Raw genomic sequence first — 27500 nt, forward strand, 5'->3', positions numbered from 1 at the left:
AATCTAAAATTGTAATGTTTTTTACAACACATTGTGCTTCTTTATTCTATATTTTTACAACAAGGCAGTAGCCTGCAGGGTGTTGGTGATCAGGTAGCACACTGCTTCCTCTGCCTTAAGCTGGGGACCTAATGGGAATCGTCTGGATCACCCCCCTCCCCCAACACACACACACACGCACAAATACAGACAGACACACACACACACACAAATACAGACACACACACACACACGCAGAAATACAGACACACACACATCCACACACACACACGCACAAATACAGACACGCACACACACGCACAAATACAGACACACACACACACACACACACGCACAAATACAGACACACACACACATCCACACACACACACGCACAAATACAGACACACACACACGCACACAAATACAGACACACACACGCACAAATACAGACACACACACACACAGACACACACCGACACACACACACACACACACACACAGTTAGGGGTCATTGTGTCCAGACCTCCAGAGAAACAGTGACAGACAGAGTGGGGGGCACTGAGCCGGCTCCAAGCCCCGTCTGTCCTCCTCCAGAGGAGCGTGGACGTGCTCCAGCCCTCAGAAGTCAGCGGGGGCTGGGGTTCTGGTGCTTGGCTCCCAACACATAAATCATGCCGGTTTGATTTGAAGCAGTTTTTTTCCCCCTTTCCGCCGTCTTGTCGTAAGGCAGAGGAGACAGCAGACATGTGGAGGCTCCCTTTGGGGATATCTAAAACCTGAGATCCATTTCCTGTAAACACACATTCCCCCGTCCACCTCCAGCCATCCATCACCGCGCCACAGCTCATACTCCAAGATATAGCTCGCTGCTCCAATTTGCAGATACTTAGGAATGGGTTTCAGCGCGGGGTCGGGTTTCATTGGCTACCTGGAGGGGAACGCCGGAGGCCGTGTGCCCCAAACAGAACAATCGCTTCATTTGGCAAATAAATGGCGGCAGACACGCGACGGCCGCATGATCTTTATGTGCTCCTGGCCTCTTCGACACTTCGATACAAAACCAAAAGGATCCCAAATATCATTTAGAACCCCCGTCACGCTCGACGTCCCCGTCCTGCTCTGTGCTGGAGGCCCGACAACGCTACGTCAGTCTGTGGTAACGGTACGGTGGTGCTGGCCTCCTGCTCTGCGCTACGTCAGCCTGTGGTAACGGTACGGTGGTGCTGGCCTCCTGCTCTGCGCTACGTCAGTCTGTGGTAACGGTACGGTGGTGCTGGCCTCCTGCTCTGCGCTACGTCAGCCTGTGGTAACGGTACGGTGGTGCTGGCCTCCTGCTCTGCGCTACGTCAGTCTGTGGTAACGGTACGGTGGTGCTGGCCTCCTGCTCTGCGCTACGTCAGTCTGTGGTAACGGTACGGTGGTGCTGGCCTCCTGCTCTGCGCTACGTCAGCCTGTGGTAACGGTACGGTGGTGCTGGCCTCCTGCTCTGCGCTACGTCAGCCTGTGGTAACCGTGTGGGGGGGTGGGGTGCTGTCGTCCTGCAGCGACCGGGAGGCGGTGTACCTGGGCGACGAGAACCCGCTGGCCCTCACCTTCAACGCCCGCAACCAGGGCGAGGGCGGAGCCTACGAGGCAGAGCTGCACCTGGAGATGCCCCCCGAGGCCGACTACAGCGGCATCGCCCGCGGCAACGCGGTGAGCTGACGGTGCTCCGTCAACCCCTCCGCTGAGCCCCCGTAGCTCCAGGGTTGGGGTTGCGGGGGTCAGCGGACACCCCCATAAGGAGGTTCCATGAAACATCGGACCGTTTGAACGGGATTTTTAACTTTAAGGGGATTATTAATTATAGAAGGATCATTCGTTTTAAAGGGATCGTTAACTTTAACGGGATTAGGTGGAGGGCAGTAGAGCTGACCTCAGGTCTGTTGAGGGGTCCGAGGGGTGGACGTGTTCTACTCTGCACTGTGTGGTGCTGAGTGATGTCATACCTTCTCATACCTTCTCATACCTGCTCATAGTTAACGGTAATAATTGCATTCAATATTTCCTATGATACCAAAAAGGGAGGATGGGCCTGCTGGCGTTTTTCAGGCTTTTGCAACATTTTCTTGTAATATATGACATCATAGACAAATAGTTTATGGTGGTTGCAATCTGTGCGTTGTAAGTGGGGTGGGCTGCAGTGTGTGTGTGTATGTGTGAACTTGTTGAACCAACAGTGCTCTCTCTCTCTCTTCTCTCTCTCCCTCTCTCTCTTTAACTCAACTCCGGCTCGCCTTATATGGAGCGAGTACTAGACTAGCTTTCTGTAGTTTGTTTAGTAAGAAGTTGCTATCAGAAAACGTTGTGTGTAATCTTATGTGTCGACTGCGAGAAATCAACCGCTGTCGGAATTTGCTGCGGGTTCCCCTGCAGAGCCTGAGCCAGTTGCCCTGCAGCTACGAGGCAGAGAACCTCACTCGCTACCTGCTGTGTGACCTGGGCAACCCCATGAAGGCTGGTGCCAGTGTAGGTACAGCACTGTGTGTGTGTGTTTATGTATGTGTGTACATGCGGGTGTGTGTGTGTGTGTGTATGTGTGTGATGCAATATGAGTTATAGAGTTATGTTATAGAGACTGTTTCACGGGCCTCCTGACATTGTAAGTGAGGCGTCGGCGGCTGAGGATGTAGAGCAGGCTGTCTGCTAACCGTAAGGTCGCTGGTTTGATCTCCGGTTGCTCCTAGTATATCCACCTAACCCTTACTGCGCCTGACGAGCTGGCCTTGCATGATTCACCCATTTATACACATGTATGAATGGCTGAATGCGAGGCTCTTATTATGACATGCTTTGTGTGGCCATCGATTAGAAAAGTGCTGAATAAACACGGCTTTGCGCTACAGTTAGCTCGGTGGTGAGGTTGCTGATGAACTTACAGCTGAATGCTGACCACGTTGTGCTCCTCAGATATGGGCAGGGCTCCGCTTCACCCTGCCACGACTCAAAGACACTCACCAGATGGTCCAGTTTGAGCTCCAGATACGCAGGTAGGCCCCTCCCAAATGGGCGTAACTTTATTTTTCTCAAGTGTCTAAAGAATAGAAACAATCAATACATTGTTTTATTATTAACATAGCAACAAATCTCACTAGACAGAGTTGATAATCACTTGTATCAGAGACGTCCTCATCTTGCCAAACCAGCGGCGATGAAGGACCCCCTAGTGGGCAAAGTGATATAGCATCTCTTTAAAGTCAAACAGCTAAGCTATATATATATATCAATTAATTATAATAACCCATACTTACATAACTGCACCGCAATGTAATGCTCCCTATTGCAGCAAGAACGAGATCAACTCCCAGAGTGACGTGGTGACCTTTAGCCTGGAGGTGGCTGTGGTGGCAGGTGTCATCCTACAGGGGTCAGTCCTCATCCCAACACCTCATCGTCAATCACCAGAACAACCATCACAACGCTCTCCATGACAACCGTCACATCGCTCATCATGACAACCGTCACATCACTCACCATGACAACCGTCACATGACAACCGTCACATCGCTCACCATGACAAAGTCACATGACAACCATCACATCGCTCACCATGACATAACCATCACATTCCTCACCATGACAACCATCACATCACTCACCATGACATAACCATCAAGTCACTCACCATGACAACCGTCATATCACTCACCATGACAACCGTCACATAGCTCACCATGACAACCGTCACATCGCTTACCATGACAACCTTCACATCACTCACCATGACAACCATCACATCACTCACCATGACAACCGTCACATCACTCACCATGACAACCGTCACATCGCTTACCATGACAACCTTCACATCACTCACCATGACAACCATCACATCACTCACCATGACAACCGTCACATCACTCACCATGACAACCGTCACATCACTCACCATGACAACCGTCACATCACTCACCATGACAACAGTCACATCACTCACAAAGACAACCGTCACATCACTCACAAAGACAACCGTCACATCACTCACCATGACAACCATCACATCACTCACCATGACAACCGTCATATCGCTCACCATGACAACCATCACATCACTCACCATGACAACCGTCACATCGCTTACCATGACAACCGTCACATCACTCGCCATGACAACCATCACAAGGCTCACCATGACAACCGTCACATCACTATCATGACAACCGTCACATCATGACCATGACAACCATCACATCACTCACCATGACAACCATCACATCACTCACCTTGACAACCATCACAAGGCTCACCATGACAACCGTCACATCATTACCATGACAACCATCACATCACTCACCATGACAACCATCACATCACTCACCATGACAACAGTCACATCACTCACCATGACAACCATCACATCACTACCACTACCCTCACCGTCACATCACCATTACCAATGGTCACCAAGGCATCAGCAACATCATTGCAGTTCCTCCTCAGTGACAGTTTATTCCTGCCTGCAGTGTGAGCCGCCCAGAGAAGCTCCTCTTCCCTCCCCCTGATTGGAGGGCCAGTCAAAGTCTGCGTGAGGAGAAGGACGTTGGGCCAGAGATCCAGCACGTCTACGAGGTACAGAGCTGTGATGGTCTCAGTGGTGCACCTCACATGTCCATGTTCCCAGAAACACAATCAGACGCCTCCCATGACACCAGCATGGTGTCATGGGACACCATGCATGGGACACCATGCATTCCATCTCCACTGAAGATCACATTCAAACATGTGGGCATTGCACTTCCACATCGAGCATAGAACCCAAACCTTTCAAACAATGAAGAGCGGCCCTCTAGGTCTGAGACGAGCGAACAGGGCGCCTGACCATCTCAAGTCAAGGTTCCCCCTTGTTGTTGTGGCTCTAGTTGGTGAATAACGGGCCCAGCAGCATCAGCCAGACCAGCCTGGAGGTGAGCTGTCCGCTGAGTGCCCAGGGCCACGGGCTAATATACCCCCTGGAGCTGCAGGCCGAGGGCCCAATCCACTGCTCCTCGAACCAGACCCTCAACGCACTAAAGCTCAAGGTAAGGCACCACGCACGCACACACACGCGCACACACAAAGACATGTGCATGCACACACACACACACACACACACACACACACACACACACACACACACGCACGCACGCATGCAGGCACAAAGACTTGTGCATGCACACACACACACAAAGACATGTGCATGCACACACACGCACACAAAGACATGTGCATGCACACACACACACACACACACAAAGACATGTGCATGCACACACACGTACAAAAACATGTGCATGCACACACACACACACACACGCACGCACGCAGGCACGCAGGCACACACACACACTAAAAAACATAAACCTGAAATTCCTTTCTTGTTGTGCTTTCTTAGCCATAGCTGACACGCTGTCGGGGTCACTTCTGGGGGACACTGGGAGGTTTGCAGTAGTAACCCAGAGACAGTGGAGGGGGTTGAGGAGCGACAGCGCGGCTCATCGAGCGGTCTGGAAATGGGACTTTTACTCTTGCGTCACAGCAGAAGGATTTCATAAGGTTTCTCCACCGCCGTGGGAACTCCTGCTTTTAGTTCTCCTTCTGAACAGCCTGACCCTTAATTGCGGCTTTGTGAATAAAAGTCATCTAAAAGCACACACACACACACAAGTAGACATAGGCACACACACACGCGCTAACCCGCACGCAAATGAACTGACACACACATGCTGACACACACACACAAACGTGGTTATTGTGGTATATGTGGTCAGTACGTTCCCAGTCTGTGTTTCTAGGCTTTGTTAACGAGGTGTTTTGTGCCCACAGGTCCTACCTCGGAGGACCGAGAACCCTGACCCCCCCCCAAAGCACTTGGTCCAGAGGAGAGACCTCCACAGAGACCCTCTGGCCGGCCTGAGCAACCTGGTAACACCAGACACACACACACCGCCCCAACCTGGTAACACCAGACACACACACACCGCCCCAACCTGGTAACACCAGACACACACACACCGCCCCAACCTGGTAACACCAGACACACACACACCGCCCCAACCTGGTAACACCAGACACACACACCGCCCCAACCTGGTAACACCAGACACACACACACCGCCCCAACCTGGTAACACCAGACACACACACACCGCCCCAACCTGGTAACACCAGACACACACGTACGCACACACACACATACACACACACGCGCACACACAAACATACACACACACGTACACACACATAAACATACACACACAGACACAAAGACACACACACACAGACACACACACACAGACACACACAGCATCTGTGTTTGAGTGGTGTTCGGGGCCCTCCATCTGATGGTAATATCGACACCACAGGGATTTGTGAAATGTCTCTCTTCTCCCCTTCCTTGGTTTCCCAGCCCTGGTCTGTCTGCAGAGCCCTTTGGCTCTCTGTAAAACCATTACTTTTTGCTTCCCATGTTATATTTCTTCAAGGACCAACGCGGCCACCAGTCAGAGTACCAGCTGTGATCAATAATAAATACATCAATACACGGCTCTAAATGTACTGTTCCTTATTCCAAGTAAAGCCCTGGAAAATAAATACAATGAAAAATCGAATCAAATCAAAGTGTGCTTCAAAATACCGCCGCAATCCTTAATAAAGTCCCCAGGGTTGTAGTTTCAGCACCAATAAGAGGGCTCTCACCCCCCCCCCCCCCCAGCTGGGTCTGGTCTGTTCGGACGAGGGCAGCGTTATGACGAGGGGTTGTGGACGGAGGACAGAGGAAATCCGAAGGCACACCGGAGCTCTGGCTCCCTTCACAGCTCAGTTAGCATAACTGCCTCCGAGACAAACTCAATTACAAATGAGGAGGCGGCAGCGTGGGCATTTTACGCCCGGGGAAGTACAAGCCGTGACGCGCGGGTCTTCCAAATTCACCTCACCCTGTACTTCACCCTTTATTACCGACCCTCCCCTGAACACTTCTCAGATCTGAACCTTAATACTTGCAAGAATATTGAGTGAATACATCCAATTCCTCGTTTTAAGGAGGAAACTTAATTGAATTGTGCTCTTTCAAGAAACGATTTGATAACATAATACATTTTTTTGTAGATATAACTGCATGTGCACACCCTGATATTTGTAAAGAAAGAAAGTGCTGCAGAGAGCTGTGTTCTGTGTGTCGTTTGACAGGCAGGTTCTGTGTGATCTGTGTGTCCCCAGTCCTTTCCCGCCATGCGTTCTGTGTGTTCTGTGTGTCCCCAGTCCTTTCCCGCCATGCGTTCTGTGTGTTCTGTGTGTCCCCAGTCCTTTCCCACCATGCGTTCTGTGTGTTCTGTGTGTCCCCAGTCCTTTCCCGCCATGCGTTCTGTGTGTTCTGTGTGTCCCCAGTCCTTTCCCACCATGCGTTCTGTGTGTTCTGTGTGTCCCCAGTCCTTTCCCACCATGCGTTGTGTGTTCTGTGTGTCCCCAGTCCTTTCCCACCATGCGTTCTGTGTGTTCTGTGTGTCCCCAGTCCTTTCCCACCATGCGTTCTGTGTGTTCTGTGTGTCCCCAGTCCTTTCCCACCATGCGTTCTGTGTGTTCTGTGTGTCCCCAGTCCTTTCCCACCATGCGTTCTGTGTGTTCTGTGTGTCCCCAGTCCTTTCCCACCATGCGTTGTGTGTGTTCTGTGTGTCCCCAGTCGTGTGGGGCGGTGGAGTGCTGGAGGCTGCACTGCACTGTGGGGCTGCTGGAGAAGGGAGCCAGCGCCATCGTTAGCGTCCGGTCCCGCCTCTGGGCTGAAACCTTCGCCGAGGTACAGGTAGCGGGACTCGGCAGGAGACACAAGCATTCAGTAGCCACACTCACACTGGTTGCTCTTCAGTTAGAGTCCAACCCTGTGCTGCTGCCGCTCCACCATGCTGCCCCCTGGTGGACCCTGTGGAGAATGCAATGTGTTCAGCAAATGTTTCACTCACTGCTCCTTTTGTCTGTTCCCTCTCTCTCAGCGGGCGTACAAGCAGTTCTTTCTGGAGTGTACCGTCGAGTACAGGGTGGAGAATATGCCATATTCAATCACTCCTAAATCCAAACCCTCAGGATACAAAAAGGTATCATAACTAACGTATGTTAATGTTGGGGGGGGGTGGTATATCAGAGGGTATGAAGCCCTCTCCTTGATCTCAGGGTTTATTATTTTGTTTGTTGGTGAACTGTCTGTTAGCTGAAAAGCTAAAGCATAGCGTTACAGGCCATGAGTCCTCGGGTCCTCGTGGCCTGTAACCATGAGTCCTCTGTTCTCTGTCTGGTGATGAGGTGACGAACACGGTGGTCTGGAACAAACCGGAGCACCAGTACCTTGTCCCGGTCTGGATCATCGTCCTGGCCATCCTGGCCGGCCTGCTGCTCCTGGCTCTGCTCATCTACCTGCTGTACAAGGTACCAACAGGGCTGTCTCCACAGCAACCACTCTGAACCGCACTGAACCTGATCCGTCTGGAACCTTAACCACTCTGGACCAAACTGAACTGGATCTGCCTGGAACCACACTCAACCGGATCTGTCTGGAACCACACTGAACCGGATCTGTCTAGTAGCTGTAACACTCTGAACCGGATCTGTCTGGAACCACTCTGAACCAGATCTGTCTAGTAGCTGTAACACTCTGAACCGGATCTGTCTGGAACCACTCTGAACCAGATCTGTCTGGAACCACTCTGAACCAGATCTGTCTGGAACCACTCTGAACCAGATCTGTCTGGAAGCTTAACACAGACAGTGCAGACAGACAGTGCACCCATGGCGGAAATGACCCTCGGAAATTAGCTGATAACAAAAAGTCTTTCCTTTACTGTCAAAACAGCCATCAAATTATAATTAGAAAATTAGTTAATTATTATAAAATAAGGCTGTATGCAAATAAGTATTAATATAGATGAAACAGGACAACATGCTAAATAAATTCAAAAGGAGGCATAACAAGGCACTGCCAATTGGATTTTCTAATGACTTATGATACTGTTACTGCGGTCAAGTGGCTGAAAGTAACCCTTAAATATCTTAAATATCTCTGAAATATCAGGTACGTTAACAAAGATGCCTTTCATAAGGTTCACCAAAAGCAGGAACCTTACAGCCCGCCAGATTTCTGACGAAACACTGCTTATTTTAAAGACTGATGCTTGATTGGCTGTGATTCGTGTTATTATGTCTTAAACCGAGGCTTGTGTTCCTCCTGCTCCAGATGGGCTTCTTCAAGCGCTCGGACCCTTACGGCACCACCATGGAGAAGGCTCAGCTCCGACCGCAGGCCTCTTCAGAGGCCTAGGGTTCAACCCCACCTGTCAACCCCAACCCCACACGTGAAGCGCTTCAGCCACTGCTGCAAAGAACTGGAAAGACTTATCATTTCCGGGCGTTTTGCATTTGATGAAAACCAAATGCAGGCAACCCCATTTTATGAAGGGACTATTATTGGAACGGCTACCACTGGAATCTTTGATATGTAGCACTGCACTACAATGGCCACAGAATCACATTCCGAGGTTGTTCAGATACAGGTAAAGTCCAGGTTAATCTCTGTTCATTTGTCCAGTCAGGTTTGGAATCACTGCTAAAATGTCTGATTCATTTATCTTTGTGTTATCTATACATCTCACAGTATGTACGCAACATTTGCATTTGTTGGTTGTTAAATGCTGTACTCAAATGCCCAAGCAGGAATACTGAAGAAATAACTTTAATTTAACTGGAATTCATCCCTCTCCCATATTGGGAGCTGTGTGTGTGTGTGTGTGTGTGTGTGTGTGTGTGTGTGTGTGTGTGTGTGTGTGTGTGTGTGTGTGTGTGTGTGTGTGTACTGAGGTGCATATGTTTGTAGGTATTCTTTTTGTTATGTCCCAAAATAAATCCTTATTTTATATACTCAATGTTATTTATGCACTAGTGGTGTTGCTGTAGAGTAGAAGATAGCATGATTTTGAAATTAAACTTGCTCCCTCCCGCCATGCGTTTGACCACCATTAACGTGTTGCGTTCACTCACCTTTGATCGACAGGCAAGGTGGAATTCACCAACCAATCAGGGATGAGATAATCCAGGAGCAGTATAAAATCCAAGGCGTCTCCTTAAGAGGCAGGTGCAGTAAACCAGAACACATTTTCGAAGCACTTCACTAGATGCAGTATGGCTCAGGGATTTGTTAATGGGGTCGGCTGAGGGTTGATGTGTTCCTGAGCAAGACACTTAACCCTAACTGCTACTTCTGGATAAAAGCGTCTGCTAAATGCCCTAATTGTAATTGGGGGTCAAGCAGCGAAGCTGCGAGACAACCTATTGTTTTCGTACGTTTTCCTATCATTATTGTCCTTCAATGGGAGTCTATGGCAGCCCATAGAATGCCTTGGCGCCACCAACAGGTCAAAGCTGGACATGCCTTCATGTTTATAACTTTCGACCCATTCATCCAACATTCAGAAACAAGGTGTCATTGGAATCCTTGATCCAAGCCGAGTTCAACGCACCCTATGTCGTCGTTTTGCGCCATGATGGAATTTCCGCCGTCTTGGTTTATGTCAAAAACCTTCAAAATGCTTCTCCTATCACAAATCTTGTCCAATCATCTTGAAACTTGGAACACATGATCTTCTGGCCATGCTTGACGAATAGTTTTTTCAAATTCAAAACCGTTTGGCCGCTACAGCCAATCAAATTCGGCCGCAACGTCGCCAAACAGGAAGTAAGCCAATATCTCAACAGGGGACTTCTAGGGGGCGCTATAATTAATGAAGATGGGTTTTGTTGGGCAAAATAACCTGCTGAGCACATCACATGTACATTATAAATATAGCTAACTCCTACCCTAGCTTAATGAGCACATCACATGGCAGTCACCTTATAATATAGTCAACTTTTAACACATAACACATACATGAGAATATAGTCAGGTCAGGGCCGGAGCCAGGGCCCCATATCTCCTCCCGGCAGATGGTAGACACTCAGACAATGCACCAGTCATCCTCAAGAACGGGAGGACCACAACGGGTGATGCTCTGAAGCTCTCCCCCGTAAGGAGGAACACAAGAAGATATACATGCATACACTAGTGCCTGGGAACCAAGGTCAAGTAAAAACACACAGAACCACACACATCTCAAACGCACACACCTCATCACGAGGAGATACAGTATAAGACTGTATCACTCTGAGACTCTTCACCTTCTTCTGAAGCAGACCTTCCACGGAGGCGAAGCTCCGGACGAACCATCAGCGCTGATTAGGGACTTAGACATATTCGATTTCTCACGCTTATGACTCTGTATAACCGTTGCCACTTTACTTAATAAATCCAAGGTCCTCGTGCCGACAGACTTTATTTGTTTATTACTTATTGTTTGTTTATTACTTTATTTATTTACTCGTGCCGACAGACCGTTTTTCCCTTCAGTTTTAACTCCTCTCTGTTCACATGAGTATATTTCAAACTTATTTTCAATGTCTGGTGATACTGTCGGACCGCCCCATGTAGCTAATGAATTATTTCTCATGGCAACATCAGAATTTGGCCGCCATGTTGAAAGTTGTCAAAATCAAAAGTACATATCCACAGGCCACAGATTATGTCCAATCATCATGAAACTTGCCATATATGATCTTCAGACCAAGCTGAACAAACGTTTGGCCATGACAGGCAATTAAACTTGACAGCAAAGCCGCCAAACAGGAAGTGCCTGTTCTCAGCAGCTCTATAACAAATCATAAACAAACTCAGTACATAAACTCATGACGAGACCTTTGACCTCAGGGGTACGAAGTGAGCTCATATCTGCTGCAAGGCCTTCATGTATCCAAACCAGTCGCATAATGCTGTAGTTCATTCCACCAGCTGTCGTTATTACTAATTACTGAGATGGTCATCATATAGCCACCTAGCCGATTACGTCTGTCAAGTAGAATTAGTTTAGAGTCCTATTCTGCTTGACCCCCACATTGCTGCTCGCAGCAATATTTGTAATTGATTTCTCGAAAGTCACACTCAACCTAATTTACATTCACTACTTTAAACAAAACAAGCACTTTTTATCTCAAGGACTGATTTATTACTTCAAAATTTTGATTGGGTGATGGAATGTCTTTGAAATTATCAAAGTAGGATTTGCTCGGATTTGCTCTTGATCTGGACTAGAAGTTTCCGTCTAGGAAGAAGGAACGTAATCCCAAACATATGAATATATAATATCAAATAATTGTATACACGGTCTACTGTATAGGTTTATATAAAAGTTAAACCTTCAATACAGGACAAATACATTAATACAATTATTTACAACATTCCAATGGGCTGTGCTGTATACTACATGAATTACTACTTTAGCTACTGCATAAATCCCAGTACACAACCCATTACAATCTGGTGATACTAAAGGAAACAAACAAATGAGAAATCATTACACATTTTTACTGAAACGGGAACACTTTGATACATTGTTTTACAGCTGTCTATGACTAAGGTTGCTAGTACCAAAAGTACCGCATTAGTAAAATGTTTTTACTTATATGCTGCTGGAAAAAACTTACAACAAATCTTGCTATACCTTGTGTATTTTCAAATATATTCAGAGGAGCACCATTAACACAGCCATCACAAGTTCAAAACAAAAAACAACACATTGATTGTCATTGAGCTCCTATGATCAATGACAGAACCTCATTCACCTGCTGACAACCGAATCTCTCCTCGTTCCAAAAGCTAACATAGCCCTTGATTCAGGAACAAACCACTGTTTAACACATTTCCTGAATTTAAATATATGTAACAGAATTCAAGAAAAAAATATGTATTTTGGCAAACCTTTCAATTATTAAAATGAACATAAACTAAATATTAGTGACTTGAATAAGAAAGTATGATTTACCAATTTAAGACAACAGGGCCTACAAATGACATTTCCTGTTCTATAGTAAACTTCCATGTTTGGACTGGCCAGCCCGCTATAAGTGCTTCATTAGTGATTGTCTGATTGAACCTCTCATTAACTATTGGACCACATGCCATACTACCATAGGAAGGAGGAGGACACATGTCACGCTGATTTAACGTGGGGTTCTGGGTAGAACAGCTTGAGGATGGCATGTAGGCCTTCCCCGGCCCTCTGCTGGGCCCAGCAGAGGGCCCGCTCCTCATTCCCCCTGGCCCTGCATCTGTTTGCAGAAGGCCTCAAACTGCTGCTGCTCCAGCTCCGTCATCACCTTGTTCAGAGCGTAGATCTGGAGTACAGCAATACAGTGAGATGAGAGCGCGCACACAAGAGAAACTCAACACAAATGTACTGCAAGAAAAGAATGTGTGAACACATCAGACACCAAGAAGTTATGGCCGCACTGTATATTAAAGGCCGTGTTGCAGGGTTTATTTTCCAATTAATTTGGTTGCAATTTGCTTGTTGGTAGTAGAGATTTCAACTGTTATTTATTGTATTTAATGTTGTTGGGTATCACAAAACGGAATGTAATACGAAAAAGTAGGTACTATTTTTAGTTTGCTATTGATTCTCATTTCCCCCAGAATGCATTGCATGGCGTCACATTGGGGAGACACGGACCAAAGCCGCATTGAGGCCCTTGAGAGTAGAGAGAGAGTTTTCAGCAGATTATACAGATAAATACATCGCTATATATAGTTAGTATATGCTACACGTGCACCTCCTAAGATGGCGCGATTTGATTGGTTAGCTATCTCGGGATATTGCGCAATATCCCATGATTGACATCTCAAACTCGATATTGTTTTGATCATGTTTCAAGATGCCCGCTAATAACAACAAATAAACCGCTAATAAAAACAAATCCCGGCAAAAAGTGCTATCTTGTTTATTTTTGGAGTGTTCATGTGTAGTATATACTAAAACCTTTAATTAACAATTATTCACCTCAGGCTCAGTGAATACTGGGGAATAGCCCCCTCGATCTTCGGTCTCGGGGGCTATTCCCCACTATTCAATTCGCCTTCGGCAAACCATTGTTAATTGATAGCCTAGATAGATAGATAGCCTAGTCAAGTCTTTATTAACACCAAACGACACAAATCGTCGGGAATTCATTTGGGTGATTCGGCTCACACAGTATAGCCTACAAGACCACACAGAACAAGGGAGACAACAAGTCTGACTGGACATACACAAAATACATCACATTGAAACTAGACACATGCGTTGATAGATAGATAGACAGATAGAAAGAGAATTAAATATGTTCTATTATTTGCCTTGCAGAGCCAGCCAGTCCTGTGCTCGTATGCAAATTAGTCATGTGCGCCTAACACAAGAAAGACTAATGTTGAGAAGTCATACTAACAACGGAGAGCAAGCGAAAGCTAAACCAGACTGTATCAATCACACACTTTGGGTCCATTCTAACTTATGGTAAGAGGCTAGTCTTTAAATCTTTGCAGTGACTGAATGGTGATGATAAAACGGATTGTTTTGCATAAGATGAGTGTGTGCGACTGTGCGTGTGTCCTTTCCGGCTTCGGCATACCGCATGGTCATGAAGGCCTCGTGGTGAGTTGTGGTCTTAGATAAGCAGCCTAGCCTTGGAGTTGGATAAGTTGGAGAGATTGTGTACGGACGTGCGAGTGTGAGAGAGAGAGCACACCCGCCGTGGTGATGTTTGGCTTGTTGTGGGCTGTCTGTCAGCATCCGCCGGGTTGGACGATGTGCTTTGTGTATGTGTTCAATGTACATCTGTCTGGTCGTATTTGCGGTAGATTGATGGTTAAACAATGTCACACCACGATCGGTTATACTTGCAGGCTCTCATTTGCAAGTGCACTGATTGCGTGTCTGATAGGCTATACCTGCCAGTAAGCCGGATTGGTGCCAATTATTGTCGTATTTGCATTGTAATGCACAACTTTGCCTCTCCTTGTTATAAATTGACGTGCATCCAAACAACTTTAGCCAATGCAGCCTCCTATGTCAGTGTTGCTTTAAAATATATACCATATCAGCATTATCAAAAAATGTTAAGTGTGTGCATGTGTGTGTTGTCATGCAGGCTAAATACTGATTGTCTTGCATCCAGGAAATATTGTAATGTTATAGGCCTACTGCAAAATGTCTATCGTATTTCGCAATAATCTAGAGATGTAGGTCCCCGAATATTGACTGGTATTTCGCACAATGGGTAAAATAAAGCTTAGAAATAAACACTAGTCAAAGATGTTGTTACTGGAGTTAGTAGGCTACCATCAAAACAAGGGATAACTAATTGGAAATCTCATTACAACGTCGGGGGTAAGATTTAATGAGGGATTATCTAGGGGGGGATTTCACAGGTGGGACTGGCAAATTAGCCCATAGCTAGCATTATGCCTTCTATTTCTAGATAATCTGACTAAGTTTACCGGTACTTATCTGAACGACATAGTCGCTGTCACTAGATATAAAGAAAACGTTGACTTTCACTCGGTGCTATTCACTGACAGGACAAATAAATAAAAGTGTCGTTATTGTTTGCACTGCTGTTCATTGACTAGCTCCAGCGCTCGTTGCCGCCTTGCTAAATGACAGCAACTCTCCACTCATTCTCCTCTGACCATGCATTTAATTGGCTTTGACCGCCATCAGTTCGAAATTATACTGCTGTGGGCCATCATACATGTTATTTGTGGTTCTTGCCACCTCTTAGACGCAATAGTTTTAGTACTATGCTGAGGCTACCTTCCACCACGTCTCCCCAACGTGACGTCATCGCTGAATGGTGTTAGAAAACACCCGTTACTGCCAAAAACGACAAAAACTGGACTTTAACAATATTTTGGAGACATTTTATACACATATTTTTCGTGCTTTTTGTACCCATTAATTAAAACTTCTGGTTAACCTGCACGTAGGCCTTTAATATAACACAACTACAAACCAATGAATGGTGGAAGCACAGTATAATAATATGAAACACATCTAGAAACAAAGGGATGCTGGCAGAACAGTATGACAATATATAATAACATATCCCTTGGTTTCTAATTGTCTTGTTATATATTATTCTACAACAACACATTAAAAAACTAAGGGAGGCCGTCAGCCCAATAGGATCCTGTCTAACAGCATGGTCGATGGGGGTGAGCAGGATCACATCTAACAGTGTGGGGATGAGTAGGATCCTGTCTAACAGCATGGTCGACCGGGGTGAGTAGGATCTTGTCTAACAGCATGGTCGATGGGGGTGAGTAGGATCACGTCTAACAGTCAGGGGGTGAGTAGGATCCTGTCTAACAGCATGGTCGGTGGGGGTGAGTAGGATCACGTCTAACAGTCAGGGGGTGAGTAGGATCCTGTCTAACAGCATGGTCGATGGGGGTGAGTAGGATCCTGTCTAACAGCATGGTCGATGGGGGTGAGTAGGATCCTGTCTAACAGCATGGTCGATGGGGGTGAGTAGGATCCTGTCTAACAGCATGGTCGGTGGGGGTGAGTAAGATCATGTCTAACAATGCGATGGGTGGGGGTGAGTAGGATCATGTCCGACAGTGTGGATGGTGGGGGTGAGTACGATCATGTCCGACAGTGCGGAGGGTGGGGGCGAGTAGGATCATGTCCGACAGTGCGGAGGGTGGGGGTGAGTAGGATCATGTCCGACAGTGCGGAGGGTGGGGGTGAGCTCACCTCGGCCCTTTGCCTCTGCTTCACCTCCTGCTGGGCGGACCTCTGCTTGGCGCGGTCTCCTCTGGTCGGGGTGGAGTTCAGCTTCGGCTTGTCCTTCCGGCAGGCAGGCTCCATGGGTCAGCTTTCTGAACCAACCTGCCAGACATTAGCAGGGATGGTGAGTAATTTGTGCTTGAGTTTCATTGCATCGCCAGGATAACCCGCTCTCTATGCGTTGCAAGGCTGAAGTAACGCGGGTGAAAGCTTGGAAAGTTAACCTGCAATTGATGAACGATAACAACAAATCAGGGCTGACGTTTTAATACTTAATAACAGGCATCTTCAAACTCACCAGGAGCTGGGAAATCTCAAGCAATGTCGTAATCTAGAAGGCGGTTGAGGAGGATGCAATAGTAGATAGTAGCTTGTTGTATGAGGTCGGCGGCAGCGGTCTGAAGTGGACGGTGTGCTAGGTAAATAGAGCCGGTCGGAAACCTGAGGCCCGCTGCAGAGGTTCCGCTCTCATACCAAAGGTACATACTGCCCCCTACTGCACCGGAGCGTACATCACCATGCTTTATAAATCCACATTCTGTCCTATTTCATGTTCAGGATTGATTAATATGAGTGTGTGTGTATATATGTGTATGCATATGCATATATATATATATATATATATATATATATATATATATATATATATATATATATACATATATATATATATGCCTGCCGAGTGCTTCCTTGTAAACCATATCAGGGATATCTGATGTAGTCTACCTTTAATGATGTGTCACAGAAAATACTTTTCAGCATCATCCAAAATGCTGTTTAAGGTGAACATTACCCATGTGACATTTAGTAATTATGTTTGCTAACATTATTACATTATTCAAATTTGTCATAGGATCATATAACTCTTCAGTTCATATCCAAGAGGATTTTACAGTCACACAATCCAACATTGTACTCATAATGTAAGACATTTAGTTAGTTAGTTAGTATTGTTTCAGTAACGCTAGTCGATGGGCCTTGTGGGGAGTGAAAACCACCTGGCCCCGAGACCTTCCCCACCAGTATGGACAGAGCATTAGTCTCTGCTACCTCAGCTCATCGTGGTTCTCCTGGGGCTCATCGCCTCTACAGGAACCAAGTCTGGATTCAGACCTTCATAACGATGATTATGAAGGAATCAGCCCCCATTCCAACTGAACCTTGAGTTCAGCCTAAATACACAAAGCAACAGCCCAACTCCCTTGTTTATATCTCTAAGGGATGTCACAGAAAACACTGGCCGGTTAACATAAACATAAGTTTGATAATGAAAGCTAATCTGACGTCTGGGGTATCAGACTTAATGGTCTTGACTGTTCTGTACACGGTGGGTGTGTGGTCGTCTCAATCCTGTCTTTGCAGAGGAAACTACAAAACCACTGACATTTGCGGTCAAGTAAGGACAAAATTTTAATAAGTAACCAAAGTTATCTTTATTCTTTCAAAAAGCTTAGATAAAGCATTTCCATGTAAAATAAATGAATTACATTGGTTTAATGCAACATGGTGTAAAGGTCAACTGCAGCATTTCATATATCCAATAGCATAAACTAATAAAGCCAATGCATGCAAGGCAAGTAAAGGTATTTTTATATCAACGTTTCATATAATTGAAGTTGGAAGCACAAACCATGGTTATTTTAGAGGTTTTTGTAATCATATTCAAATCTTTTAGATTAATTATATGTATTTTAGGATCATACTATTAGTTTATATTCCCGTTACAATTGGAATACGAACAATATTCTATTATGGTACAAGTTGAAGATGTTAAGTTATGGTATTAATTGTATTATATAATCTATAATATTATTAGCGTACATAATGGTGAATTATGTCTTGGTACTTTACAAACCCTTCTCAAAACCCTCAAATATTTTAAGATAATTGTATCTAATATCTATATTATGAATAACATGACATTTCCTTTAGACACTTTTAATATTTTTAGAACATCTAAGGCACTGAATGGCACAGCATACAGCTCTATTAAGCTTAGCAGACTGACTGGCTGGTTGCCAATATTCATGTTGTAAAGTGCTACAGTTCCATAGAAAAATAAGGTGTGGTTTTATGTGATGCAATGTCATCCGTTTTTAGACAGTGAGACATCACTGAAGTGAGCAACACAACGCTCAGACCCTTTTAGAAAACGTCATTTAAATACACAACATGGTCATAAACAAGTACTTTACCCTACCCAGCTCCCAGATATCGGAGTGGACGTTGTCCTTCATTCTTTGGTTTCGATAAACTCTTTAAAAATATATCTCTCTCTTTATGGCTTATACTGAGGCTCAAGGATACGACAAGCGAAGAAGCAGAACGATGACAACGCTGACTCTGAGATGTCCAAAGCAGGAGAATAATAAACATGGCGATCAAAGCGGCCTCAGCTGAAGTCTCGGTTGGACAGGACCAAGGGAGCCACCAGCGTCCAGGTGTAGATGGCCAGACACACCCAGCTGGAGGAGATCTTCACCCACACCGTGGGCCACTTGCTGGTCAAGGCGGTGTACTCTGCATCAGGGCTGGCGCCACAAACAAGGAACATCCAGGCTTAACGACCCCTGGTGACTCATGATTAAGGAGCCACCCACACTCCAAATGAAGGCATTCCTTATCTTCCTGACGAGAGGTTAGGATTGGACTAAGAGTGGCATTCAAACTGTGGGTCAGAGGTGAGACCCAGGTAGGTGGTAGGATGGGCACAAACTATCTTTAAATGTATTTTTTAACAAAAAATACATCAAATCAGTTTTAATTGATAACTAATATGTGTCAACATATTCGAAGAAGAAGAAAAGAGAAACACTTTGAAGCGTAACAATATGTTAATGTTCTCACTTTTTGTGACTTTTTGTGTTGTAAAAAAGACAACGTGAAACATTTAGCGGGTCCTAGGACACAAAAGTACCTCACCGTTATCGACACGTCTGGGGTCCACATGAAGTCGCTTCCCAGCCAGTGTGTCCGTGTGTGTTGGTGTGTGTGTGTACGTGTGCGTGTGGGCCCCCGCTGACCTGTACCAGTTGGTGAGCGTCATCATGATGTAGAGCGAGGCCAGCAGCAGCATGAAGTGGAAGAAGCAGTAGCTGTACTGCACCAGGTCCTGCTCGTTGTCCTGCACACGCCGCGGACCCTCGCCCTCCTCGCCCGACAGCTCGCCCGCCCGGCCCTCGCTCTCGCCCGCCTCGGCCGTGTCCCCGGACGCCATGGTCAGCTTGTTCACCTGGCTGGTGTTGGAGGAGCGGATGCTGCAAGGAGGCAGGAGGGACAGAAGGTCAGGTCCACGAAATGGAGGCAACCCCGTTTTGTGAAGGCACTATTATTAGAAGGGCTCCCAGTGTAATCTTTGATATGTAGCACTGCACCACAATGGCCACCGAATCCCATTCTGGGGTTTGTCAGATGAAGGTGCAGGCCAGGTTCATCACTACAGGCCAGGAATCACAGCTAAAATGTCTGATTCATTTAGCTTTGTGTTATCGATACACAATGCACGCCCGGCTCCCACTGTCCACTGGGACGAGGACCGCTGGGGGGCTAGGACAGCAGGGAGCTCCCACTGTCCACTGGGACGAGGACCGCTGGGGGGCTAGGACAGCAGGGAGCTCCCACTGTCCACTGGGACGAGGACCGCTGGGGGGCTAGTCTCTAGCATCTCTACCTGCTGGGCAGGGGCCGCTCATGCTTGAGTCATAGATCATGAAGCCTTAAAAACACACATTGTGGCTTTAGAGGTATGAGTAGAGAGTTGTTAAGAGTGAGAGCAGAACATTTTGAAAATAAACAACCCCCCAAAGAAGCTTCCTCCCAATTCACTCCGTTCCTTCCTAAGTTGCCTCACTGAGTATGTGAGGAAATTACAAGTGTTGCAATACACACACCTCTAAATAACAGGCATGCCCTGATTGGTCAGATATTTCATCGCCCACGCCCGCTTCCAAGATGGCAGCCTGTCCTTTGTTCTGTTTGTCTGTTTTAACATGTTTTTTAACAGGTTTTAACATCCTCTCAAACTAATTGTTTGCCTTTCAGTAACGTTTGGTGTAAGCCACTGAAATATTGTGGTTGACTCCACAGCTTATGGACTGAACTGTCCATGTGCTTTACCTGAACCAGTCTACTGTTACAAACCATCTGCTGCTGTGGAGTTTGTCTTTAGCCCGGAACAGCAGCATAGGCCTACTGTTTTGTGGACTAGGAGTGTGGCGTTTTGCCTGGATCTCTGCCAGCTACCAGCTAGTCTGGGTCTTCTCCAGCTACAGCTTGGGTCTCCGCAAGCTACCATCTACAGCCTCGGTCTACACCAGCTACAGCCTGGGCCTCCACCAGCTACCAGCTACAGCCTGTGTCTCCGCCAGCTACAGCCTGTGTCTCCACCAGCTACAGCCTGGGTCTCCACCAGCTACAGCCTGTAACCTGTATACCTCATCGTTGGCAAGTGCCACAAAAGAACTGCAATCTGCTTTTAATACTATTCAGGAGAATCTCCACAAATTGAGACTTATACTAAACTCTGACAAAACTAAAGTTGTGTGCTTCTCAAAATCAAGGAAAACAGACAATGTTTGTCAGATTGTTACACTAGATAAGAGAGTACCAGTCTACAAATATCTTGGTTTCTTCTTAGAAGAAAATTTGTCGTTTAAACATCACATCAGGTGTCTAACAAAAAAACTTAGAGTTAAAGTTGGGTTTTTATTGTAGAAAAAAATGTTTCCCTTTTAGTGTGAGAAAAAGACTTGTCCAAGCAACTTTTCTCTCAATACTGGATTATGATGATATTTTATACATGCATGCCAATCAATCTTCTCTGAAAATGCTGGATTTAGTATACCAAGCAGCACTAAGATTTATAACAAATTCTGGTTTTCGTACTCATCACTGTAGCTTGTATGAACGTGTTGGTTGGCTTTCTATGCACAATCATAGGTTTACACAATAAGGCCACATCATTTGAACTGCCTGCCTGAATATGTTCCCCTTCTGACTCCTAAAGTCACCACCAGGAATTTTAATCTTCAATCATATGGGCAAATCATGTATGACATTCCCCGAACACGAACTTTCTTCGGTGAGAGTGCCTTTAAAGTTTTTGCACCCACATCCTGGTATAAACTGCAGATTCATCTAAAATAAGACTGCATTCCAATATTGAAACACTTTCAAAGTAGGGTAATGGACTATTTGAGTACTAAAGGCATGTGTGCAAATATTGAACGTTGCTGGTGATCATGTTGAGATGATGTTAAATTGCCAATTGTCTTTTTCTGTTTTATGTTGTCGGTTTTTTAATGTATATTTTATGTTGAACTATATGCTGCTATCTTGGCCAGGACTCCCTTGTAAAAGAGATACTGAATCTCAATGGGATTTTTCCTGGTAAAATAAAGGTAAAATAAAAATAAAAATTTGTCATGGCAGTCTACAATGGAAATGGTCTCGTACAGAGGCAGGCAGTCAGCTAGAGGGTTGAGCATAGCTGACGGATGGCATTGGCAATCCTAACAAAACAATCTCAAATTTCCTAGTGTGGGGACAGGCCAGTTCCTCTCCAACTGATACCAGGTGTTTTTTCCAACAATCCTCCATTTGTTTATGTCCCTACAAGGACGAACCAAATGGCCGGTCCCAGGCCATCTGGGACCAGGGCAATGTACCTAATCAAGGGAGACAATGCATCTGTTCTTCTTTCTTTTTCTTTTTTGTTTTGTTATTCACGCTTTTGTTTTGTGTAATACTCGCCCCAAACCTTTGGCTCAGTGAGAAGAGGGGTGAACAGCCAAGGAGCACGTCTGGAGACTGCTCCTCACCGACCTACACTATAGACTATTCCACCTGTGTCTGTACGTTGCTGTATTACATACTGCAATGAATAAATAAATAAAGATCGACACAAAGCAGTCTCTAGCAGTCTTTCAGCTTAGATATACGCTGAAATCTAAGAAATGATAGCTCTTAAATCTTACCTACTGCCCATTTAAGACAGGCACAGCTACTCATATATAAGCTTAGGGATAGGGATATATATATATATATATATACATTTATACCACAGCTGGGGAAGACTGTAGTGTGTGCACATATATATATATATTTTAAATACACATACTGTATATGCACACATATATATATATATTAGGGCTGGGCGATTAATCGAATTTCGATCTTGATTTCGATTTAAGCGTCAAACGATCAGAAGACTAATATAATCGATTTTTCGATTTTATTCTTTTTAAAAAAATATATGTTTTGAAGAAAGTGCAGAACAGCTGGATACATATCTGTACTTTATTTTAGATTTGAACATTTTCTTTTTGACCACTTTGTGTATTTTTCTAAGGCAAAATTTCAAAGTTCTCAGTTACAAAGTATTTTTGGGGGAGACATGCTGAATAAATACATCATGTTTTCAAACTCGTTTGAATAATCGTGATTTCAATACTGACCAAAATAATCATGAATATGATTTTTCCCATAATCGAGCAGCCCTAATATATACGTATACATATATTACACACCCACACATATACTCATGGATCCACCCATGGCTACACGGCCCGGCGGGGCGACCCTACCTGGAGAAGAGGATGCAGAGGATGAAGACGGCCAGACCCACCACGCTCTGGCCGTCCCACCACCGCAGGTAGGGCGCGGTGGGGACCGGCTCCTCCGTGCCCACGATGATCACCGACGTCTGGTTCTCCAGCTCCAGGGGGGCCATGCTGGGGGCCGCAATCTGCTGGAAGATGCTGAGCAGGCCCGGGTTACAGACGGGGTCTGGGGGGGAGGGGGGAAACGGACCGTTGGGTCAGTAAACACGTCTGATGAGCCACCAGGAAAAACGATGGATGCATTGTGGAAGCACCTTCACACACGTTCTGGTGAGGGCCTGATTAGTGAATGGTTTGAAGGTGTGTTGGGTGTGTGTGTGTGTGTGTGTGTGTGTGTGTGTGTGTGCGTTTGTGTGTGCGTGTGTGTATGGGTGTGTGTGTGTTGGTGTGTGGGTGTGTATGTGTCTGGGTGTGTATGTGTATTTGTATATTTGTGTGTGTGTGCGTGTGTGTGTGTGTGTGTGTGTGTGTGTGTGTGTGTGCGTGTGTGTGGGGGGGGGTGTGTGTGTGTGTGTGTGTGTGTGTGTGTGTCTGGGTGTGTGTGTGTGTGTGTGTGTGTGTGTGTGTGTGTGTGTGTGTGTGTTGGTGACTGTGTGTGGAGTGTGTGTAAGTGTCTGTGTGCGTTGGGGTGTGTTGGTGTGTGCGCGCGTGTGTGTGTGTGGGTGCATGCATGTGTGCCTGTTGTGTGTGTGTGCTGCCCCTCACCAGGTCCGTTAGTCATGGCCGACCAGGTCAGGAACATGGTGTACAGGGTGATGATGGACGACTGAAGGAGACCAGACCGCGGCTGACACTCCTGGCAGCACAAGAGATGAATTAGGGATGCGTTTATAACACGTACCACAGTGCTGTGAACCCGTTCATCAGGATCCACACGGAGGTCAGACTGCGTACCTGCACGCTGGGAAGCACGGAGAGGATTGACGCCACGAAGCAGAGGCACAGGTTGAAGCTGATGAAGAACTTGTTGATTGTGCAGTCGTCCGGCTTGGTGTAGTAGGAGTAGAACAGCGCCACGGCCACCAGGGACATGACGTAGTTGAAGAGCGTCACCCCGAGCAGCGCTGCAGGGACACACAGGGCAGAGCCATGAGAACCAGCCAGACAAACGCGTACGTGTACGGATCATGGCTGCCATGCGTATTCTGCGACCTTTTGGTGCGTCGGTCACGCACGTACCCGCGGGCGAACACGACACGTCCGCGAGATGCAAGACTGACACGGAAGTTGGGGACGACGGAGAGATTAAACAGGGACCCGCTGAGACCAAGAGTGGTTCTCCCGAGAGACCTACTCTCTCTCATGCTTGGTACCCACTGCATGAGAGTATTCTGATGACCCTCCTCCATTCATTCAAATGGACCGATCAGAGACACACACACTGAGAGAGAGAGAGAGCGAGAGAGAGAGAGCGAGAGAGAGAGAGAGAGAAGCGGTGTGAGGTCCACTTTGTTTGGGTCCCACGTCCATCTCAAGCCTCGAGCCAAGAGTTTTAAATCCAAACACATGCATACAAATCTACATGACATACCAAGACTCAGAGTCAATACCAAGACTCAGAAGAATAATAATAACATGAGCCTGAATAGAATCAAACAATCAATCTCAGCCACTACAAATGTGCGACACTCCCTATGAATCATGACCCGGTCGTCTGTAACGGGGGGATGGCTGACCTGCGTACCAGCCCCTGGAGTTTCCCGTCTCCATCCGGCTCACCCAGGCCTCGTTCCAGGAATGGGCAAAGTCCACCAGCAGCACCAGCTGGATGAGGATGAAGAGGAACGCACCCGATGTGCCCACCGCAAACCACGCTGCGAGGAGAGGAATACCAACCAATAAGAAGACAGCAAACTGAGGCAATTTTTATAGCAAACATGTTCTTATGTGTCATTTTAATCTTGGGGTAATTTAAATGTATTTAGTTCGTGCATAGTTTTAACACATGCAATGTATACACTGAGGATATACACAGAAGCAGTTGTTTAAAGAAAAATATATTAAATCGAGTGATTCAAGAAATAAGGTTGTATTTGTGTCTGCAAACAAGGAAAAAAGAGCCTGGGAAATGTGAATCTTTGATGACCTTTTATAATAAAGTGTAACTGAATAATGACATTTCTGAGAGAACATTTTCTCTCTTCCAGAATCGGAGTCCTTACTTCTAGTGAAAGCCCCATCAGGAATGTAAAAGGCACCAACTATGAGAGCCACGATGGCAGCGATCTTAAAGAACCAAAACCTGGGAGGAGCACAGAGAAAAAGATTCATTACTACTACTACTGACTAACAGAACATAGTGACATCTTTTCCAGGCCACACCGCTGAGGATGATTTAGCTGTGTCCAATCTGACCTAATGTGAGACATCTGCACAGTAAAGGATTCACACACACCGCACAGGTTTGAAGAGTTAGTATTCATGCAAGAAAGAAAATCGATTTAACCGAGTGGATCAGACTCATGGGGACATGTTCCAACAGTCCGGTCAGACCCAGAGAGGCAGAGGGTCAGCTCAAGAGAAGCAACCCCCCTCAAACTAACACCAACTAACTTCAGTGTTGATGGAAGTCCTATCGATTGAGGAGATTTAGTCAGCGTCACTTCATGTAAGCGTAAGCATCTCACAAATACATGGAAGTTGGCCGGTATACTGTAAAAGAGTACCTAATGATAGATAGATAGATAGATAGATAGATAGATAGATAGATAGATAGATAGATAGATAGATAGATAGATAGATATATAGAGAGAGAGATAGAGAGAGAGAGAGAGAGAGAGAGAGAGATGGTTGGATGGAGGGAGGGAGGGAGGGAGAGAGAGAGACAGAGAGATCAGGGTACGTATTTCTTATTTCTAAGTCGTCGTATGGACTCTGCGTTGTGTATTTTCGTCGTAGTAGTAATTCTTGGAGGTTGGATCAGAGAGTCGAATGTATGGATTATTGCAGGATGTAATTCAGCGAGGGACAGATTTAGGTTGAATAATCTATAGTGAAGGTGGTAGGAGAAGTCTCCAGCCGTGCTCCTTAGCTGTTGATCCCTCTTCTCACCCCAGGTCGAGGATAATACAAAGGAAAGCGTGAATCACAAAGGAAGAGATGCAGTCCCTCCCTTGATAAGGTACATGACCCTGGCTTTGACCTAGAGGGCCTGGGACCTTTGGTCCGTCCTTGTAAGGAAATAAACAAATGGAGGATTGTTGGAAAAAACACCTCTTATCAGTTGGAGAGGCACTGGCCTGTCCCGACGCTAAGATTTGTGAACACAGAGCGACGATAGAATGCACCAACATTCTACACTAGGTTTGAGCTACGGCCAAAGCGACCAGGGAGAGCAGGGAGAACATCTTCTCAGGGGACTGCAGGAAAACACAAACATTTAAGAAGAAGCCTCTGAAACACGATGTTTGAACGAAAGAATCGGAATCAGAAATGAAATAAAATCATTTTGTTTCTAATGGAGCAGGCAATTCTCTGCTCGCTTTTTTGTAAGACTCCCGTCTTCTCAGGGCACGGCGACTCAAAGCCATTGCTGTGCGTCTGTCCGCCCGCAGGCCGCAGCGGCCCAGAAGCCTCGTGCTTTTGGTTTAGGATATTAATGTTAACCTGAACTGTTCCTTAAGGGTCGCTATTGTACACTCTAATACCCTGTGAAGTGCAGGTACTTGGAGCTACACGGCCCCAGTGAGGCCCTACCCGTTGTGCAGCGCGGCGCGCCCGTCCTGGCTGTTCTTGATGTTGAAGGTGAGCAGGGCGAACAGCAGGAAGAACAGGCTCATGCCAAAGCATACGCGGTACACCGCCTTGTAGCCCACCAGCAGGTCGCACCTCAGGGGGCCCCCCAGGCCCGGGGCCGAGGGGGCCGCCCCCTCCTCACACAGCCCAGGGACCTACCGCCGCCGGAGACACACACACACACACACACACACGCACACGCACACTCACACATACACACACGCACACGTACGCACACGTTATTGCATGTGAGAACATTGAGTTAGAGGGACGGCCTCAATGAGGTTCACTAACGCTCCTGATTCACCCTGCATGGTGAGAGTCACCTGGGCGGTAGAGCTGGTGGAGCATTACAGACACACAGACAGACAGACAGACAGACAGAGAGACACACAGACAGACAGACAGGCAGAGGACACACAGACAGACAGACAGACAGAGAGACAGACAGACAGACAGACAGACAGACAGA

The 27500-nt window shown here is 46.4% G+C and overlaps 3 protein-coding genes across 5 annotated transcripts in view; 1 reads left to right on the forward strand and 2 right to left on the reverse strand.

Annotated features, from left to right (window-relative positions):
* The window catches only part of LOC307079196 (integrin alpha-5-like), a 34643-nt gene extending 23654 nt beyond the window's left edge, over nt 1-10989 (forward strand). Inside the window, exons 20-30 of one of the 3 annotated variants that reach the window (XM_079741338.1) lie at nt 1527-1677; nt 2398-2490; nt 2932-3011; nt 3308-3388; nt 4485-4590; nt 4881-5039; nt 5824-5922; nt 7679-7798; nt 7986-8087; nt 8293-8415; nt 9221-10989. In XM_079741338.1, coding sequence (XP_079597464.1) covers nt 1527-1677; nt 2398-2490; nt 2932-3011; nt 3308-3388; nt 4485-4590; nt 4881-5039; nt 5824-5922; nt 7679-7798; nt 7986-8087; nt 8293-8415; nt 9221-9304 — 1198 coding nt within the window. In that variant the 3' untranslated portion in view covers nt 9305-10989. The remainder of the gene's footprint in view (nt 1-1526; nt 1678-2397; nt 2491-2931; nt 3012-3307; nt 3389-4484; nt 4591-4880; nt 5040-5823; nt 5923-7678; nt 7799-7985; nt 8088-8292; nt 8416-9220) is intronic. The other 2 variants (XM_079741339.1, XM_079741340.1) reach the window with 2 other exon arrangements.
* A 1170-nt stretch (nt 10990-12159) lies between these two features.
* Nucleotides 12160-17098, reverse strand: svbp (small vasohibin binding protein). Its single transcript, XM_079742576.1, has 3 exons — nt 16972-17098; nt 16641-16775; nt 12160-13242 (listed from the first exon to the last, which is right to left on the reverse strand). Exons 2-3 carry the CDS (start codon nt 16752-16754, stop codon nt 13156-13158), a joined length of 201 nt encoding a protein of 66 aa, XP_079598702.1. The 5' UTR covers nt 16755-16775; nt 16972-17098; the 3' UTR covers nt 12160-13155.
* Nucleotides 17099-18081: 983 nt separating this feature from the next.
* Nucleotides 18082-27500, reverse strand: part of serinc3 (serine incorporator 3) — a 15121-nt gene continuing 5702 nt past the window's right edge. Inside the window, exons 3-10 of the mRNA XM_079741091.1 lie at nt 26990-27183; nt 25456-25535; nt 24970-25107; nt 24188-24357; nt 23999-24089; nt 23258-23459; nt 19697-19930; nt 18082-19204 (exon numbers count right to left, since the gene is read on the reverse strand). Of these exons, the coding sequence (XP_079597217.1) occupies nt 19066-19204; nt 19697-19930; nt 23258-23459; nt 23999-24089; nt 24188-24357; nt 24970-25107; nt 25456-25535; nt 26990-27183 (1248 nt within the window). The 3' untranslated portion in view covers nt 18082-19065. The remainder of the gene's footprint in view (nt 19205-19696; nt 19931-23257; nt 23460-23998; nt 24090-24187; nt 24358-24969; nt 25108-25455; nt 25536-26989; nt 27184-27500) is intronic.

The sequence above is a fragment of the Pollachius pollachius genome (assembly GCF_949987615.1).
Source record: "Pollachius pollachius genome assembly, chromosome: 8".
NCBI classification, from domain to species: Eukaryota; Metazoa; Chordata; class Actinopteri; order Gadiformes; family Gadidae; genus Pollachius; species Pollachius pollachius.

What these genes read in the sequence shown, in the direction of transcription:
- svbp (XM_079742576.1), bottom strand. Translation starts at nt 16,754, where the DNA reads ATGGAGCCTGCCTGCCGGAAGGACAAGCCGAAGCTGAACTCCACCCCG. An exon ending in AGCAGAGGCAAAGGGCCGAG is followed by an intron (nt 13,243 to 16,640) that starts GTGAGCTCACCC and finishes GCTGTACTCCAG; the next exon opens with ATCTACGCTCTGAACAAGGT.